At 42.7% G+C, this 20,515-nt stretch overlaps 1 protein-coding gene across 7 annotated transcripts in view; it reads left to right on the forward strand.

The window, feature by feature from the left end:
- ADAD1 (adenosine deaminase domain containing 1) overlaps positions 1 to 20,515 on the forward strand; it is a 437,856-nt gene that overhangs the window by 281,042 nt on the left and 136,299 nt on the right. For all 7 annotated transcript variants that reach the window (XM_073572015.1, XM_073572016.1, XM_073572013.1 and 4 more), the window contains 2 exons: positions 9,379 to 9,608; positions 9,782 to 10,019. In XM_073572015.1, coding sequence (XP_073428116.1) covers positions 9,379 to 9,608; positions 9,782 to 10,019 — 468 coding nt within the window. The remainder of the gene's footprint in view (positions 1 to 9,378; positions 9,609 to 9,781; positions 10,020 to 20,515) is intronic.

The following is a 20,515-nucleotide window of genomic DNA, read 5'->3' on the forward strand; positions in this document are numbered from 1 at the left end:
AATAACTTTTATTATACTCTCCCGGGGAGCAGTTCGGTCTGATGGGTGTCGCAGGTCCGGGTCCGGCGCCTCCCATCTTCTTATGATCGGCACCGTCCTGTTTGCTTCATGGCCCGGCATTGCGCTCCTGCGCAGGCATACTTATCTGCCCTGTTGAGGGCAGACCAAAGTACTTCAGTGCGCAGGTGCTGGGAAAGGTCAGAGAGGACCTGCGCACAGCAGTACTTTGCACTGCCCTCAACAGGGCAGATTAGTACGTCTGCGCAGGAGCGTGATGCCGGGAGCCTTGAAGCAAGCAGCAGGGCGGCATCGAAGAAGATGAGAGGCCCCGGACCTGCGATACCCATCGGACCGGACTAACCCCCAGGTAAGTATAATAAGTTATTTTTCTTATCTTTCAGGTCGGATTGGGTGCTTATCTACAGCCTAATAGAATGCTTTAGATATGCCCTGAAAGGTTGTGGCCGCATCTTATATCGGCCAAAACAACTGACAGGTTTAAAGGCAACCTGTCACCAGGTTTGACCGATATGTGCGAACACCACCACCTTTCAAGCCTGGTGTACAGCATTCTATAATATATGCCCCAAACCTGAACTGCAAGTCAAGAAAAAGACCTTTTTATTCTCACCTCCGGGGCAGACCGGTGTGATGGGTGTTGCTGATCTTGGTCCGGCGACTCCCTTCTTCTTGCAATGCCATCTTACTTGTTGCTTCATGAGGATGACTCGTCCCTACGTCAGAGTAAAGTACTACAGTGTGCATGCGCCGGGGCTCTTTGACCTTTCCCAGTGCCTGCATACTGCAGTACTTTGTTTTAATAAAGTACAATTGTGGTATACATAATATATGTGGAAGCCAAAAACTGGTTAGTTACATAGCTAGATGGTTCAAAAAATCAACCACATATAGATTTAGGACTCTAGCAGGACAACTGCAATCTTAATAGAGAACAAACTAAAGAAACAAGCAGTCAAAACTCCCATAAAATTTATTTTTTTTATTAGTAATGCATATAAAACATGAACAATACGGTACATGGAAATGGGGAGAAACCGGACAAGCGTGCACAATGGCATATATAAGCCGGGTACACCACCTGCACAGCCCCAGGAGGAAAAAACGATCATGACATGACATATCATGTCATGATATGCTCATGACAAATCAAGCGCACAGCTCATGCCCCCTGAGGAAGGAGCTGCTCGCTCCGAAACGCACATCGGGGTTAGGCCGGAATCACTGCCTCCACTGCTCCCAGGTAATAATTTTATAAACTATAAGACCCCTCATGTGCTGGATTTGTCATGAGCACTTGCCCCATGATCGTTTTTCCTTTTCCATATTAGGTAGCCCTGTCAGTTTCCAGCTGTAATTATGGGCACTTGCTCTATGTCTTTTGCTATATTGTGCATTTACCGGTTTCTGATACATGTGCCCCTGGACTTCCTATAAAGGTTTTTATCCTTGATATTGTCCACAATAGTCTATAGGGCTGACCATCCTTTGGCTGTGCAGGTGGTGTACCCGACTTATATATGCCATTGTGCACTCTTGTCCGGTTTCTCCCCCTGTTTCCATGTACCGTATTGTCCATATTTTATATGCATTACTAATAAAAAATCAATTTTATGGGCGTTTTGACTGCTTGTTTCTTTAGTTAGTACTTTGTTTTGCTTTCGTTAGGGCAGAGAAGTACGCCTGCGCAGGAGTGCAATGCCGGAGAGACTCTGTGGATGACGTAAGGGCGCGCCATCCACATGAAGCATGGAGGAGGACTGCATCACAAGAACCATGGAGGCGCCGATCAAGACCCGCGACACCCGTCGGACCGGACTGCCCGGCAGGTGAGTATAGTAAAAGGTCTTTTCATTGTCTTTCAGGTCGTGTTGGGGGCATATATACAGCATTTTAAAACACTGTATGTCAGGCCTGAAAGCTGGTGGTGTTATCTCATATTGGTCAAACCTGATGTCACGACTCGGCTGTCGGGTTACCCGGGACAAGGGGCTCGTTCCTTGTCCCTAACACTAGGGGGCGCCCTAGCTCACCCCATTCGCCGATATTTCTGAAGGAGAAGATGCTGGGGCCTCCAACCTTGCCATATATCCTGAATCTGCCCTTTGTCTGTTCTCTTCCCCACCCAGCGAAGAGGGGTGCTGCCGTGCACCGCAGTAAACCAACCCAGCAAGTCAACATGAACAAATGTAACTGAAAATGTCAGACATACAAATATTCACTCGCATATAACAGAGGAATGCACTGAAGAGTGGAGGACGGGGTAAAACCAAAGAGGAGGGAAGGGAATTATCGCAGAGGCATAGAGGCATCTGATGCCCATCTACATCAGCAACATATCTTTGTTTACCACGTGTAACTAGCTTCCCGTCCAACTCTAGCCTAGTTGTTCATGGTCTTGTCTAGATTCCCTTCATGTATATTAATACAGGGCCTGCAGGGTGAGTGAGGGACAGCCATCGTGGAGCAGGGGCGCCAAACAATGCTTTTTAGGGTGCCAACTTCTGCTGGCAGGTAGGTGGACACATAGGGTTTCCTAGGCCATGTGTGGTTGCACCCGTTCTGCCCCACTTGCCTTTCCACAGGCCTTGCATCCCCGGCCTGCAGTGAGGCGAAGACAACACATTGGCTCTTTTTTGAAACATAAGTTTGATTGTATAAAGTATTTTATATATCTGAGCAGTCACACATGAAATACATTGTCTGTATTAGTCAGTTCATCACAATTCTTGTGCACTTGGGTTTTCGTTTGGTGTTATTTTTATAATTGTTTAAACAAAAGCATTTTTTAAGGGTTAGGGTTATATGTTCACTCCCCCAACCCCTTAATATTATTTATATACCTTCCAGCATAAACTAGCTCTGACATGGGTTTCAATCAGGACCCAGATTATTAAAGGGATGGGAGTGGCTAACTGAGCTCAGCTGATAGCTCAGACTCCCAGAGCTCCCAACGTGGCCTATTAAGCCCGATTCTGCAAAAAGAAATTAAAGGGAATCTGTCACCCCTTTTTTTGAGATATCATATAATGATATCATTCAATTGTGTGTCACATAAGGATTCTCTTAGTACTTTTGCTTCCCCCTGACCCTGCACCTTTCATGCATAAATACCTTTTTTATATCGGTTCAGATGTATGTAAACTGCCGCTGGGCGGGGCTTATTCACCTGCTCCCCCTCCCTGTCTTGCTCTACGCAAGAAGAAATGCGTAGAGCAAGACAGGGAGGGGGAGAGCAGGTGATTTCTTGGTGTAAGTCAGTCAACTGCCGCTCTTATTTTTCTAGGATCCATGCTCATGCCCTTTGTGAAGATAATATATCCCAGGGTCCTGGATTATTTACATTCACATTTTTCGAGTTTGATATAGAGATGGTTCTCCTATAGATGTTCCAGGACTAACAACAGACATGCCTGTGATGCTCCTGCAAGGCATCTGAAAATATATAAGGGTATGTTCCCACAGTCAGTAAACGCTGCGGGTTGGACGCTCCGTATCTCCGCAGTGGACAGATGAAATCCCATCTCCACTATGCGTCCAGACATTCACGATCATTAGATGCGGATAAACCACATTATCCTCTTCGTCACATGTGTATGAAGTGTGAGAACGCAGCTTACTACGCATGTGTACTAATTTAAATACTTTCGTACCTTGTTTCAGCCGGAAAAACACCTACACTGCAATTCTCGTGATGAGCTCAGCTGATCGCAAGAACTGCCGTGCATGTGATAATCGGGGAGGGGGAAATCACTTTTTATTTCTTTCCCAGAAGCCAACTTTCAATTAACTTTATTTCAAGTGACAAAAAAAACACATGCAATGAAAAAAACGCATCAAAAAAGCATGCTGAAAAAAATGCATCAAAAACGCAGGTGACCTGCCAGGGACCTCAGATGCAGGTTTGGTGCAGATTTCACCTACAGCAAATACTGAGCCATTCCTGATCGTGTGCACATACCCTAAGAATGTCATCGAGATAAACAGCACGTCGATCCAAGAAATCTCGAAAAACATCATTAATGAAGTGCTGAAAGATGGCAGGGGCATTGCTAAGGCCGAAAGGCATAACCAGATATTCAAAATGTCCATATCTAGTTGTAAAGGTAGTTTTCCACTCATCTTCCGGGTGCATTCGTATGAGATTATAAGCCTCTCTCAGATCAAGTTTGGTAAAAATCTTGGCAGATTGCAGTCTCTCCAGCAACTCGGGAAGTAAAGGGAGAGGGTAGTGATTTTTTTTAATGGTGATCTTATTTTTTTTTTCTTTGTAATCAATACATGGCTGCAGGGTTGAGGCCTTCTTTTCTACAAAAAAACAAGGGTGCTCCAGCTGGCGTAGAAGGTTAAATAAAGCCATTCTCTAAATTTTCATCTAGATATTCTTTTGATACTGTCATTCTGGCTCAGAAAGATTGTAAATTCGCCCAAACGAAATGGATGCTCCAGGAAGCAATTCAATGGGGATGTTGTAAGGATCAGGAGGCAGTTGATCAGCTTTTTCTTACTGCAGAGTGATACTGAGGTGGTAGTTTATGGTTCAATACAGATTTCAAGTTCAATTCTCTCGTGAGTAACAGGTTGAGAAGATAAAGGAGATCCATCCACAGTTTCCATATCGATTGGCATGGATTTAGTTCTACTTGCTATGTTATCAAGTGTGAAATGTAAGTACATGACATTCCCTCCTGCTCCAGAATCTAACATGGCAGCGCAATCTATATTTTGGCTCCCAATTATGAGCTGAATGGGAATGATTGCTCCTCGACCTTAGGGTATGTGCACACGTAGTTTTTTTGGTGTGCGGATTTTGTAGAGAAAACCGCAGGTAAATCCGCAGGACAAAAGTCCTGCGGTTTATCTGCGGTTTTGCCTGCGGTTTTACATCTCATATTGGATGAGGTGTAAAACTGCAGCGTTTCTGCACCAAACAATTGACATGCTGCGGATTGTAAACCGCAGCTAAGCCACGCGGAAAAATCCGCAGCATGTGCACAGCGTTTAATTTCCATAGGAAATAAAGGTAAAGTACAATGCAGCAGAATCTGTTGCGGACCCGCAGCTGCAGAAACGCTGCGGAACCGCAGCAGAATCCGCACCGTGTGTACATACCCTTATCCTGCATTACAGATGGTCTGCATAACCAGATCTAGTTGTTCAGAAATGTCTAAATTTCTTGCGGTTTTTGCATTTGTGAAAGCTATAATCCTTTTATTAGGACAGCGAACGGCAAAATGTTTCAAGCCCCCACAATAGAGACATACATTTTTTGAACGTCACCTCTCCTCTACGACATAGGGGTTTTCGGATTACATCAGTTTGCATAGGTTCAGGCACATTTTCCATTTCCTGTTGGTTTTTTTTTAATACTGATTGAGTAAAGGAGTAGGCAGGATGGTTTCCAAATACTCGGTCCTTCCTTTCTTCTTTCAGTGAGTCTCAGATGAATTTGGAAGCACAATTAAAGGCCACTAAATTATCAGGGGTCTCGACCCTTGCAAGTTCATCCTTTATTAGCTCTGATAATCCTCTTCGAAATTGAATCCTCAGGGCAGCTAAATTCCATATAGTGCCTGCCACCCAGCAGTGGAATTCGGAGATATGTTCAGCTACAGAGCGCCGCTCTTAACATAAGTTATGTAACTTGGTTTCAGCTGTAGCACACCGATTCAGGTCATCAAACACTTGAACCATAGCTGTGATAAAGGAACCTAAGTCATTAAGGCAGTCACACATCTTTTCCACATAAAGTGGGGACCATGCAATATCCTCATCAGTCAGGAGATTTAATGATGAACAGAAACTTTTTCCTGTCACTATTAAATGGAGGTTATATGACATTGATTAAGGAATCCATGGTAATGATAGCGATCCCCACTGAACTTTGTGGGCAGCGGCTTATGGGCAGCACGGTGGCTCAGTGGTTAGCACTGCAGCGTTGCGTTTGGTTCGAATCCATCTGCAAGGAGTTTGTATGTTCTCCCTGTGTTTGCGTGGGTTTTCTCCGGGTACTTCGGTTTCCTCCCACATTCCAAAGACATACTGATAGGGAATTTATATTGTGAGCCCCATTGGGGACAGTGATAATGTGTGTAAACTGTAAAGCGCTGCGGAATATGTTAGCGCTATATTAAAATAAAGATTATTATTTAATTCCGTGCCTGAGTTGTGAAAAACCTGGGTTGCAGTAGTGATATTTCAACCACTGGTGCAGCATCGGCAGGTAGAGTAGCCAGAGGTCAGTACACAGGAGCAGCAGTATAATCTTGGAAGAAACGGGTGAAAGGAGAGCTAGACTAAAGGCTGGGAGCTCAATAATCTCGCAAGGGAGTGCAATGCCAGGTTTAAGTATGGTGTACAATCAAGAGATGAGAGGGTGGAGCTAATAAGCAACAACACAGGTAATAGTATCTTGGTTAGCAAGGAACTGTTGAGCAACCTGAATAGCTCAGAGGGAAGAGCTGCTGCCTGATGCACAAGAGCTGCTGGGTTCGAGTCCTGACATCCGCTCTCCTTTTATCATGGGCGGAATACTACTTAGACAACACAGGGTGTGGGTAAAACAGTGTGGCAATACTTAATTGAATCACAAAACAGACAGTAACATATAGAACAGTCCCAGCAAAATACCCAAGATGGTGTAAATTTATTGAGTCTCACCCTACCACTGACTCAACAGGATAAGAGCAGCTGTGACTTCGGAGGTTACAGGGCTGACTACCTCCACCTCTGACACCCACAGAAAGTAGGTAACGACAAGCTTACTTGATAATTGAGGAACGTGACCAGATGGTCACAGCCTGGATTCTCCAAACGTCTCCATGGGTCTCAGGTGACCGATTGGTCCAAATCACTGCTTCCCCAAACGTATCCATGGATTCTGAGATGCTGAATCGAGTGGATCTGTATTCTTTCCCATCAGGGCTGTGGTCCCCTAAGGCCTGTTTCACATTTCCGTTTTTTGACGTCAGTCAAAATCCGCCACTTTTAGAAAAAAATGGATCCGCCCCTTTTTTGGCGGATCCGTTTTTTTCCCCCCATAGATTTACATTAGTGGCGGATTTTGACTGACGGTTGTCCGTCTTACCCGGTTTAGCGGCTCCCGGGCGGATGAGACGGACTCTGAAACGTTTTTTCAGAGCAACGGTCCGCTATTTTGTATTGCGCATGCCCGGCAGATTTGCTCTGGCAGGGCTTTTAACCCCTGAATAGCGTTCTGGAAAAGCCGTGCAAACAAAAATATATATTCATTCTCTCTTTTTTCCAGGACGCGGTTGCTTTAAATTTCACCCTCTTGCCGGCTGTAGCGGATCCGTATACATAACGGATCCAGTGGCATCAGTTTGGCCTACGGAGACGGATCCGTTTTTTTAACCGCCTGGCGGATTTTCACTGACCTTGAAAGGCGGAAATGTGAAACAGGCCTTAGCTGGCATCCTGTAGAATGTCAAATCTGTGTCCCTTGTGATGAAGCCATGACGTCCTGGCTGCTGTCCTTTGTAGAGTGTTCCTGGCTGTGGTTTTGTAAAGAGTCTGTGGTCCTCCTTGCAGAACGATAGAAATCTTTGAGTATTTAATCAATTTTCAGAGTTTTTCCTCCTCTGTTTTGCTAGTCAACAAGCCACAGGGTCCCACACAATGGTCAATCAACATATTATGAAACATCCATTGTTCAATGACCCTGCACCTCTTTCTTGCAGATATAGCAGACAATACACTGTAGGAGCTAACAAGAGGAAAGCTGCATCCATTCAAAACTCGGTTTATGACTCACATGACCACAGTCTATGGTTCGTTACCAAATGAATATAGACGTCTGGATAATTAAGATTAGATGCTACGTCGTCACAGACGTGTACCACAGAAATTCTCTGTAGGAATTTGCAATCTTTGCAGTGATCTGATTTCTGCAGGAAGACTATCTACAGCTTGAAGAGCCAAAAGATTCTTCCCTACAGACTTAGGCCGGCGTCACACTAAAGAAGAATACGGACGAGTGAGAGGCGATAAAAAAAACGCATTGCACACGGACCAATAATTCCCCCCCCCCCCCCCCCCGGCTACAAAAATCTGCCCTTAGACACCCCAGAAATGGCACATCTATAAGATGTGCCAATTCTGGCACTTATCCTCTCTATTCCCATTGCCCTGTAGCAGTGGCGAGTTGGTTAATATAACGAAGGGTTAATGTCACCAATCAATTGTAAGGTGACATTAAGCCGATTAATAATGGAGAGGTGTCAATAAGACACCGATCCATTATTAACCCTATACAAAGAAAGGTTTAAAAACCACACACAGACATTAAATAAAAAGTCTTTTAATGAAATAAATGCACCAAGTTTTTGACAAATTTTTATTAGTCTGGTAATCCAAAATAAAACCATGACCTGCAACAAAAATAACATTAAAAAATCACCAATATCCTTACCTCTCCGCTGTTCAGTCATGTCCCACTCTGCAATCCATCAAGGGGTTAAATAGTTTACAATGAGGACCGGTGCTAATGCGACCAGTCTCACTGTAATCTACTGCAAAATTAAATTGATTCAGCTCTGCGCAGCCTCAATGGCTGCCTGTAGATGAACTAATTACCGTGGGAAAGTTTCTGACTTTTTTCCCACGGTCATTAGTTCATTCACAGATCAGCCGGGGACTCCCCGCAGTCTCAGTGACGTCAGCAGGAGTCCCCCGGCTGATCAAGGACAATCAGCAATAACCGGCAGGGGGCCCGGTCGCTGATCCCCTTCACACACCGCGATCTCGCTGGCGAGATCGCTGTGGCGTCACAAAAGCAGCCATCTCGCTAGCGAGATCGCTGTGTGACGGGGCCTTTAGTCTTGACAAAATCAGTTTGTAAAGATCTTTACAATAAATAAAATCGGATAATTTGTTTAAATGTTACGGGCAGAAAAAAACGCATTTGGCCGCCCTTTTCCAAGATGGCTGCTCAGTGAGTTTCCACAATGTCTGCAGTGCTCAAAATAATCAGTCCCCTTCGAAGAACATGCATGCAAAGTTTCATACTTTGTTTTTTTTGACTGGCATAACAAAAGCAGAGAAAAAGTAACTATACCAGAATCAGTGGAACAGCACAGATTGGATGAGATCCTTAGTAAACATTAAAAAAAAAAAATCCTGTTACATGTCCTCTTAAAACTGATACCTGCAAAGGTATCCTGCCAAACTAACATGCTCATTAACCATGCTACCTGTTTAATGAATGGGTTGAAAGAGCAAAATGTTTATAATTGTCATCCATATTTAGGTCACATTGTACAGTTATTTATATAACTTTTGTTTATAATGAAGTTCAGTGTTTTGTATAAAGGATTTATAAGAAATATTTCTTTATTCCAGATCTCTTAGTCCACTTTCTCTATCTGCGCATGAAGCAAATGACCGGTTAAGCCTTCATATTTCAATGGAGGGCAAGAATTATCCTGTGGCGTACTTCCCTTGTAACATTACTACTAACATATGCAGCATGTCTTCCACTGACAAGCTAACAAAATGGGAAGTTCTTGGAGTTCAAGGAGCACTCCTAAGCATCTTCATACAGCCAGTGTATATCAGCAATATTATTGTTGGTAGGTAGATATTCTAAAAGGATTTCTTATTTACCAGGAAATCAGCTTTTTCACCTACATGTTTCAATGTGAAACCCCTTTTTTCTTGCAAAATTAAGTGAATATTTAATAAGCTGTTAAAATAATGGCCATGCAGAATGTCCTGATTTTTTTTTTTCTTTTTTTCTTTTTAGGTAATGGAAATTGCTCCGATACAAGAGGACTGGAAATTGCTATTAAACGTCGAATTGACGATAGTCTAACTTCACGATTGCCTATGTTTTATCTTGTACACAGACCTTACATAAGCATTGTGACTGCTGTCCACCAAATTCAGACATTTTGTGGAAATTATAAGCTTAGTTTGAATTGGTCACAAGGAGACAGTTCAGTGGAAATTGTGGATTCACTGCAAGGGAAAATTATTGAAAGGTATTTTTTGAGTATGATTCATAATTGGAGGTCCTTTATTATATTGAGCTGGACATACGATGTAACAGGTGCTGCAGAGCAAAATTACTTTGTTTCTTTTTTTTTCTTTCCATTGCTGAGATACCAGCGACCCAAGGATCGAATCAGCCATCATATGCCTTTAACAGCTGCGGGTAGAGAGGAACGCTGTCCTCAGTTGTTAACCTGTGAAATGCCACTGTCAATCTCTGACACATGTCGTAGGGCGGGCCGCATGTCATTTGGCTCCTCCATGACATGATCGTGGGTTGGAAGGACTGCTGAAGACTACCATTCCTCTCATGACGATTTTCCTCTGAAAGCCAGCATTTAGCTTGGTTTTATAGATCGGGATTTTCACTGTACCCAGCAGTGGTGATGTACTATGCAAAGTACGAGCAATCAGGCTATCAAAATATAAAATAAAATCCAATTTCATTTTTTGATGCACCACAAAATTGCAATAAAATGGAATAAGAAGCGGTCAAAACATCGTATCTGCCCCAAAATGGTATTGGTAAAAATGTCGGCTTAGGGTACCAAAAATAAGCCCTTATACAGCCCGCTTTACAGTGCATCACATGATAAGATGACAACTTGTCCTGACAAAAATAAACCATCATGCTGTTATGTGGACAGAAAAGTAAAAAAAAAAAAAAGTTATGTCTCTTGGAAGAAGGGGAGGGAAAAAAAAAAAATGATGGCTACGTGAATGGGTTAAGTCCAAGTGGGCATTACCAAAGAGACTTCATTGGACACTTGTACTAATTCCTTTTTATGATGCTGACCAATCATAAGATGGCAGCAGCACACGGAGAAAAGAAAAACAAGCCCTCAAAGTAGCATTGACAGTCAGCACTCATCACTGCAGAGTGTGATGTGTTGGAGCACAGCTAAGGCCTCTTTCACACATCAGTTTTTTACAATCAGTCGCAGTCCGTCAAAGTTTGAAAAATAGCGGATCCTGCGCAGATTGTAAAAAACTGATGCGATGGATCTTTTTTTTTTTTTTACGGCTCCGTCACAGCAGTTGTAGGGGGAGAGAGAGATTTTTTTTATGTGCCAGAATGGAAAACTGCACATACCCTTAAACCGTCTTTAATGGACAGTGACAGGTCCTACGCCCATAGGCTTCCATTGTAGCCAACAACGGACAGCGCTGGATCCATCGCTGTCCGACTTTTTGACGTACACAAAAAACATTTTTGTCCATCGTCTACGGCCAACGGACAAAGAATTTCCGACTGATCCGTCGAACAACGGATAAAACGTGCGGCAATCCGTCGCTAATACAAGTCTATGAGAAAAAAACGGATCTAGCGGCATCAGTCGCTGGATCCGTTTTTTTTCAAAAGACGACGGATTGTGACTGATGGCAAGAAACTGATGTGTGAAAGAAGCCTAAGTGTGATTAGCAGACCACTTTCAGCTCTCATCTCTGGCAGTCTCATTACAAATGCTTCTAGTAACTAGAATAGTGCTTCCAGCTCTGCCAATCATAAGCAGGCATCTACAAACAGGGAGAAAAAGAACACCCCCCACTATAGCTTTGGCCATGTGCACACGTTGCGGATTCTGCTGTGGAATTTTCCGTGCAGATTTTGCTAAATCCACAGGTAAAGTGACCTACGTTTTACCTGCGGATTTTCTGTAGTTTTTGTGCGGATTTCGCCTGCGGTTTTCCACCTGTGGATTTCTATAATGGAGCAGGTCTAAATCCGCTACGGATTCTGCACAAAGAAGTGACATGCTGCAGATTTGAATCCGCAGCATGTACACAGCATTTTTCTTTTTGGCTTTACTTTAATGCTACTGTACACTGCAGCAGAATCTGTTGCAGGTCTGTAGGGCCAAATCCGCTACGGATCCGCAGCAGAATCCGCAACATGTGCACATACCCTTAGAAGGACTACTCCTGTGCAAGACATGATGACAGTCTGCTCTTCTCACTGCAGAATGATTGTGTGCGCCGGAGCCCAGTAGACTTGAGTGCACTTAACAGTTTTCATGTCCTGAAGTCAATGTGGGGGAAGGGCAGTACAGCAGAGTTGAGTACTAAAATTGGTTCGGCAATACTAATGTTTCCTGCAAATAAAACTAATTTAATAGCAGAGCTATTAGAAGTTTTCGTAATGAAACTCAACTTTAGCAGTCAGTGTTGGGGAGGAGCAGTACTGCAGTCATATGACAGCTGAATATTGTCTGTTAATTTACTTTCAGGTCTGCTGTGCTCCAGCACACGTCATCACACTATCGTGAGGAGAGCAGATTGTCAATGCTATTGCGCAGGGTGAGGTGTGATCCTCTCTAGCAAGTGTGTTGCTGTCAGCTTATGATTGATTATAAAGAGGAAAACGTACACACAATCAGTGAAGGCTCTCTGGTAATGCCATCTTAAAATAAATAAAATGAAACTGTTTAGGTGCAAAATTGATTACGAATATCTCCGCAGTGCAGAGGTGGAATAAAAAAATATATCTGGTTGGTTAGCCAACACTTGCTTATCCATCTGGATCTTGAAGTTCCACAGGATTTTAGCCCTTTTATTTTCCCCCACTTTTTCTAGGGTCTCCAACCTGGACTTGGGGAGCTCAGCCCATATGTTGCACAGATGTTCCTGTATACAATTCCCGCTACTTGGTTGTGGCGTTCAGGATACGTTGTTCCTGCTTGCATTTTGCATCCTGCCACTATGTGCTTGACTGTTTCTGAGGTTTCTTTCCATAGTCTGCACCTTGGGTCTTGTCTTGTGTGGTAGATTCCTGCTTCTATGGATCTTGTACTTAGTGCTTGCTCTTGTGCCGCTATGATTAGTGCCTCTGTGCTGTCTCGGAGTCAAGCTTTCTCCAGCCATTGGTAGAATTTCTCCACGTCAGCCACTTCCATTATCTGTCGGTGGTACATCCATCCCATGCAGCGGCTTGTCTTGCCATGGCGCTTCATGTTTCTGTTCTTCCTTCCAGATCTGTTGTTGCTGCCTTTGGGCTTTCTCTCAGCATCTCATATTCTGGTGCCATACTTCTGATGTATTCCTGGATACTCCTTGTTTCATCCATGATGGTGGCTTGGATGCTTGTCAAGCCTCGACCACCCTCTTTTCTGTTGGTATACAATCTTTGAGTGCTACACTTAGGGTGCAGACCATGCATTGTGAGGAGCTTTCGTGTCTTCACATCTGCAGCTTCCATCTCTTCTTTAGGCCATCACACTATGCCAGCAGGATATCTGATAACTGGCAGGGCATATGTATTGATGGCGTGGATTTTATTCTTCCCATTGAGCTGGATCTTCAGGACCTGTCTTACCCTTTGATGGTATTTGGATGTTGCTGCTTTCCTTGCCTCCTCATCATGGTTACCGTATCCCTGTGGGATGCCGAGGTACTTGAAGTATGCCTGTACATCTGCTGCATGCCCACTCCATCGGTCTTGACTATCTTGCCTCCCTTTATTACCAACCAGCTGCACTTCTCCAGTCCGAAGGACATCCCGATGTCTGTCTTCACTGTTGAACCTTGTCAGGTGGATCAGTGAATCGATGTCTTGTTCGTTTTTCGTTTACAGCTTGATATCATCCATGTAGAGGAGGTGGCTGATGGTGCTTCCACCCTTGAACTTGTATCCAAGTATAGTAGTAAATACTATATATTGTGTATGTATGCGTGTGTATATCGCTACACGTGTGTGTGTGTGTGTGTGTGTGTGTATGTATATATATATACTGTATATACTCGTGTATAAGCCGACCCCCCGCTAATTTTGCCACAAAAAACTGGGAAAACTTTTTGACTCGTGCATAAGCCTAGGGTGGAAAATGCAGCAGCTACTGGTAAATTTCAAAAATAAAATAGATACCAATAAAAGTAAAATTAATTGAGACATCAGTAGGTTAAATGTTTTTGAATATCCATATTGAATCAGGAGCCTCATATAATGCTCCATACTAAATACACCCCATATAATACTGCACAAAGATTAATAATGGCCCCATAAGATGCTCCATAGAATAATATGCCCCATATAATGCTCCATAAAGGTTATGCCCCCATAAGATGCTCCATAGATTATGCCCCCATAAAATGGCCCATAGACTATGCACCCATATGCTGCTCCATAGACTTTGCCCCCATATGCTGCCCTATAGACTATCCTCCCATATGCTGCCCCATAGACTATACCCCCATATGCTGCCCCATAGAATATGACCCCATATGCTGCCCCATGGAATATGCCCCCATATGCTGCTCCATAGAATATGCCCCCATATGCTGCTCCATAGAATACAGTTGTGGCCAAAAGTATTGACACCCCTGCAATTCTGTCAGATAATACTCAGTTTCTTCCTGAAAATGATTGCAAACACAAATTCTTTGGTATTATTATCTTCATTTAATTTGTCTTAAATGAAAAAACACAAAAAGAATTGTCCTAAAGCCAAATTGGATATTATTCCAGACCAAACATAAAAAAGAGGGTGGACAAAAGTATTGGCACTGTTTGAAAAATCATGTGATGCTTCTCTAATTTGTGTAATTAACAGCACTTGTAACTTACCTGTGGCACCTAACAGGTGTTGGCAATAACTAAATCACACTTGCAGCCAGTTGACATGGATTAAAGTTGACTCAACCTGTGTCCTTGTGTGTACCACATTGAGCATGGAGAAAAGAAAGAAGACCAAAGAACTGTCTGAGGACTTGAGAAACCAAATTGTGAGGAAGCATGAGCAATCTCAAGGCTACAAGTCCATCTCCAAAGACCAGAATGTTCCTGTGTCTACCGTGCGCAGTGTCATCAAGAAGTTTAAGACTAAGTGCACACGTTGCAGAAAATTTCTGCTCAAAAACCTCCTTCCCAGAAACCGCAACTATTTTTCCGCAGCGTATATTGCGCATTTTTTGCGTGGTTTTGATGCGTTTTTTTCCGCAGCGGTTTCTAAACACATGGAAGAAGCCAAAACAGCGGAAAAATCTGCAAAATTAATGTGCATACTGCGTTTTTTACCGCGATGCGTTTTTTTCGCGGTAAAAAACGCATCAATGTGCACAAAAAGTGCAAAATGCATAGAAATGACTGTGCAGCTTATTTTTAGCGGTTTTATAGTGAAAGCCGCGGTAAAAACCGCTAAAAAACGCTGTGTGTGAACACAGCCTAAAGCCCATGGCACTGTGGCTAACCTCCCTAGATGTGGACGGAAAAGAAAAATTGACAAGAGATTTCAACGCAAGATTGTGCGGATGTTGGATAAAGAACCTCGACTAACATCCAAACAAGTTCAAGCTGCCCTGCAGTCTGAGGGAACAACAGTGTCAACCCGTACTATCTGTCGGCGTCTGAATGAAAAGGGACTGTATGGTAGGAGACCCAGGAAGACCCCACTTCTTACCCCGAGACATAAAAAAGCCAGGCTGGAGTTTGCCAAAACTTACCTGAAAAAGCCTAAAACATTTTGGAAGAATGTTCTCTGGTCAGAAGAAACAAAAGTAGAGCTTTTTGGGCAAAGGCATCAACATAGAGTTTACAGGAGAAAAAAAAAAGGCATTCAAAGAAAAGATCACGGTCCCTACAGTCAAACATGGCAGAGGTTCCATGATGTTTTGGGGTTGCTTTGCTGCCTCTGGCACTGGACTGCTTGACCGTGTGCATGGCATTATGAAGTCTGAAGACTACCAACAAATTTTGCAGCATAATGTAGGGCCCAGTGTGAGAAAGCTGGGTCTCCCTCAGAGGTCATGGGTCTTCCAGCAGGACAATGACCCAAAACACACTTCAAAAAGCACTAGAAAATGGTTTGAGAGAAAGCATTGGAGACTTCTAAGGTGGCCAGCAATGAGTCCAGACCTGAACACCTGTGGAGAGATCTAAAAATGGCAGTTTGGCGAAGGCACCCTTCAAATATCAGGGACCTGACCTGGAGCAGTTTGCCAAAGTAGAATGGTCTAAAATTCCAGCAGGGCACTGTAAGAAACTCATTGATGGTTACCGGAAGCTGTTGGTCACAGTTATTTTGGCTAAAGGTTGTGCAACCAAGTATTGGGCTGAGGGTGCCAATACTTTTGTCTGGCCCATTTTTGGAGTTTTGTTAGAAATGATCAATGTTTTGCTTTTTGCTTCATTCTCTTTTGTGTTTTTTCATTTAAGACAAATTAAATGAAGATAATACCAAAGAATTTGTGTTTGCAATCATTTTCAGGAAGAAGCTGAGTATTATCTGACAGAATTGCAGGGGTGTCAATACTTTTGGCCACATCCGTATGCCCCCATATGCTGCTCCATGGAATATGCCCCCATATGCTGCTCCATGGAATATGCCCCCATATGCTGCTCCATGGAATATGCCCCCCATATGCTGCTCCATAGAATATGCCCCCCATATGCTGCTCCATAGAATATGCCCCCCATATGCTGCTCCATAGAATATGCCCCCCATATGCTGCTCCGTAGAATATGCCCCATATGCTGCTCCGTAGAATATGCCCCATATGCTGCTCCGTAGAATATGCCCCATATGCTGCTGCTGCAAAAAAATGCCATACTCGCCTCTCCTGCTCAGGACCCGGCACCTGTGATATTCACCTGTCCGGGGTCCATCGCTGCTCACCACTGTCTGCACGTCCTCTGTCAGTGACTGTTCAGGCAGCAGAGGGCGCGCACTAACCACGTCACTGCGCCCCCTGCTGGCTAAACATCACGGACACAGGAAGCAGCAGACGGCGGTGAGCAACGTGGGAACGAGGACAGGTGAATATCACTATATTCACCCGTCCTTTCACGTCTCTGCAGTCCCCTCGCTTCTCCACTGTCTCCCTTCCTGCCTTCAGCGGTCACGTGATACCGCTCATTACCACTCATGAATATGCGCATATTCATGAGTTTAATGAGCGGTACCACTTGACCGCTGAAGGCAGGAAGGAAGACAGTGGAGTAGCGAGGGTGAGTATGATTTGTGACACCGCCGCCCCCGCTGACCCCCAGGTATGACTCGTGTATAAGCCGAGAGGGGGGGGGGGGGCGGGGGGAGACTTTCAGCCCAAAAAAATGGGCTAAAAATCTCGGCTTATACACGAGTATATACGGTGTGTGTGCGCATGTATATATATATGTATGTGTGTATATATATATATATATATATATATATATATATGTGTGTGTGTGTATATATATACATATATATATATATATATATATATATATATATATATATATATATATATATATATACATATATACAGTCATATGTTAAGGTTTGGACACCCCTATTAATGTTAACCTTTTTCTTTATAACAATTTTGGTTTTTGCAACAGCTATTTCAGTTTCGTATATCTAATAACTGATGGACTCAGTTATATTTCTGGATTCAAATGAGGTTTATTGTACTAACAGAAAATGTGCAATCTGCATTTAAACAAAACTTGACCGGTGCAAAAGTATGGGCACCCTTATTTTCTTCATTTGAACACGCCTAACCAGGGTGGATTTGATTTAAATCTAACTGATTTAAATCACGATTTAAATCACGAATTAAATCACTAGTCAGTAAGGCTTGATTTAAATCAGTGATTTAAATCAAAGTTTCTACCTAAACTAGTTCTTGCTACTTTAACATGCAAGTAGATGAAGATTTTTAGAATCACTTTTTATATTACTTTTTTCTCCCCAGTTTAATGGGTTAATCATTCATATTTGGACACCACTGTTCTGTTGTACTTAGGAAGGAGAAAAATAATCCTGACCTTAATAACAATTTAAATAGATTTATTCAACTGAAACAATAACAACATTACAGCATAAGTTATTTGCTTAAACAAACATCCATGTTTGTTAACTAATTTGGCTAAACAAAATATATATATATTTTAAGAAACTTAGACTGTCAGCCCAGCCAACACATGAAAAACTTAAATACTACTGTCCCTGCTGTCCTCTGTAGCTCACTTGTCGTCATCTTCATCATCATCTTCTTTGTACCTATTCATAATCTGGAAAAGAAAAACAAGCTTTCCTGCTTTATTGGGTCCCAACCGATTTCTCAATTTAGAATGAATGAGTCCAAAGGAAGAGAATATTCTTTCAACGCCTGCAGAAGAAGCTACTGCTGTTAAAAGTGAAATCATTACTTGAACAGTCTCTAAATCCAAGCGCTTAAGTGACTTCCACCAGTTTACTGGTGTGACCTTCCTTAAAATATCTTCAGCAAACATATATTTCTTGAAAGGTTCCCCCTTAGCTCTGAAGTTTATTATAGTTGGCATTAAAGATGGATGATTGCTGGATACCCATGTCATAGCTAACTCCTCTTCCTCAGCACTTAGGTTTTGACCCTGATATTGGATATTGACAATATTTGCCAAAAAATGAGCTGGAGTCAGTGCTTGTCCCATTCGTTTGTTTACTGCTTGTAATTTAATTCTGTCCATGTGTAGTTCTGTTTTTAAGTGTTCACTCAGTTCCTTCCAAATTTCAACAGCATCCGCAATAAAACAGCTATTTTTCTGTATTTTGTTTAAAGCTTGAGGGATGGGTTTCAGGAAGCTCAGCATATGTTCAACATTTCTCTTAAGCCCAATGTTGAGGATTTTGGCCGTGACAGTGCCATCTATTTTATCTCGATTTTCTTCACAAAGTATCATCAGAATAGGCCAGTTTTTGATATACTGCTCAAAACAGTCCACCACAGAGTTCCATCTAACATCTTGTGGGAGCGTTAGCTTGGTTCCACCCATCCTTTTCAGAGCTGCTGCAGCAAAATGATTATTACGGAAGTATTTAGCAATTTCAACAACATTAGCCTTTATTTCTGGAACACTTAAGTCTTTGGCTAAGAGGTGCAGCAAATGAGCACTGCAACCATATGTTATTAGCAGCTTTGTATTCCCTCCCTGCTCTTCTAAATCTCTTCTCATCTTGGATACGTTTGCAGCATTGTCAGTGACCAAACTGCGTACTAGACATTTGAATTTTTGTTCACATGTCGTTATAGCTTTTACTGCCACTTCTTGTAAGTATTCTGCTGTGTGTGCATTTCCTGACGTATCAGTTGCTTGTGCAAGGAAGACTTTACCTTCTTCTGTTGTTATACAAGCACATACAATAGGATCATTGTGGACATTACTCCACCCATCAATACTTAGGTTAACAATTTTACCCTCCAAAGCTGTTGCACATTGCTCCATTTCTCTGTCATACACTTGATCCAGCAGTTTCCCTGCAACATCAGCTCTGCCGGGTGGACTGTATCCTGGTCTCAGTGACTGAACCATATTAATGAAATGTGGGTTCTCAGTCAGACGGAAAGAAGAGTTCGTTGCATAAATAAACTGGGAAATTTTTTCATCAATCAACTCTTTTTCTAATCTGCTAGTTCTTATCACAAACCTATCTATGGTGGTTCCAGGAGGTAAAGGTTTTTTCTTCCTTTTGGGTGATGGTGATATGTGGCTGTGGGTGTCTGATGATGATGCTGCTGCTGCTAATGAAGCACTATCCTGGATGGATAACTCTGAAACTGTAGAACAGGATGATGGTGATCTTGGAGGTGGATAGTTTCCAGAATCCATGAATTCCCCTAAACAAAAAAAGTCAATGCTGTTATTTTATTGTTTATACAATTTCTGCTTATTGCACACAACACATCACTGCCCCTGCCCCAAAAGGAATATTTGTTTTTCTTCATAACTGTACCAAATGACAGTAACATGCAGTAATAATAAGAAATATAATTTTTCTCACACATGACAGTTCAGTCTTTAGAAATAGGATTCAATAAAAATGTTTACCAACCTGAAGATCCTGCCTGTTCAGAAGTGTTTCTTTGGTCATCTTCATCACCGCACTTCTCATGATGTTGCCTCATTCGCGCCACCAGGCCTTGCATCTCTTTGTTGCATCGTTTGCATTTTGCACGCTTGCCTGCCTTACCGATAGGCGAAGGAGCTTCATTAAAATATTCCCAAACTGGGTCTCTTTTACGGCCTGCTGCCATTATAAGGAAAGAATGTAATAAACCTCAGATCGTACACACAAACAGATCCAGACTTGTCTGTCTGTGGCTATGCTGCAGTATTGTGCTCAAAGTTTCACTTTCATTTTCTTGTCTGCTTGCCCTTCCTCCTCCTCACAATTAGATTCACATTCTTCTTGTGTTGTGCAGATCTATTCCACTCCAAACAATCAGAAACATATTGTCTAACTTCTTGGACTTGGCACTGAAGGGGTTGATTCTGTATTCATAGGTTTGTAGAACAATAGGATTAAGGTCTTTTTCTCAACTCTGTTCATGTTGTAACATTTTTGCCGTGAAGAAGAGGCTGGGACCTCTGCGGAGTCAAATTCAGTTTTGAGAACTGCGTAAGTAAAGCGAGCGTCTGTGATAATATAGGAGAGAAACTGCCCACTAATCCTACAGAAACCTCTGGAAGGGCATGGCATTGTGAATGTTACACATATACAGCCTTTATTCTACTGAGTTAAACAAGTCA

The sequence above is a fragment of the Dendrobates tinctorius genome, unplaced genomic scaffold (genome assembly GCF_039654945.1).
Source record: "Dendrobates tinctorius isolate UK_male_01 unplaced genomic scaffold, ASM3965494v1 ptg000030l, whole genome shotgun sequence".
NCBI lineage: Eukaryota > Metazoa > Chordata > Amphibia > Anura > Dendrobatidae > Dendrobates > Dendrobates tinctorius.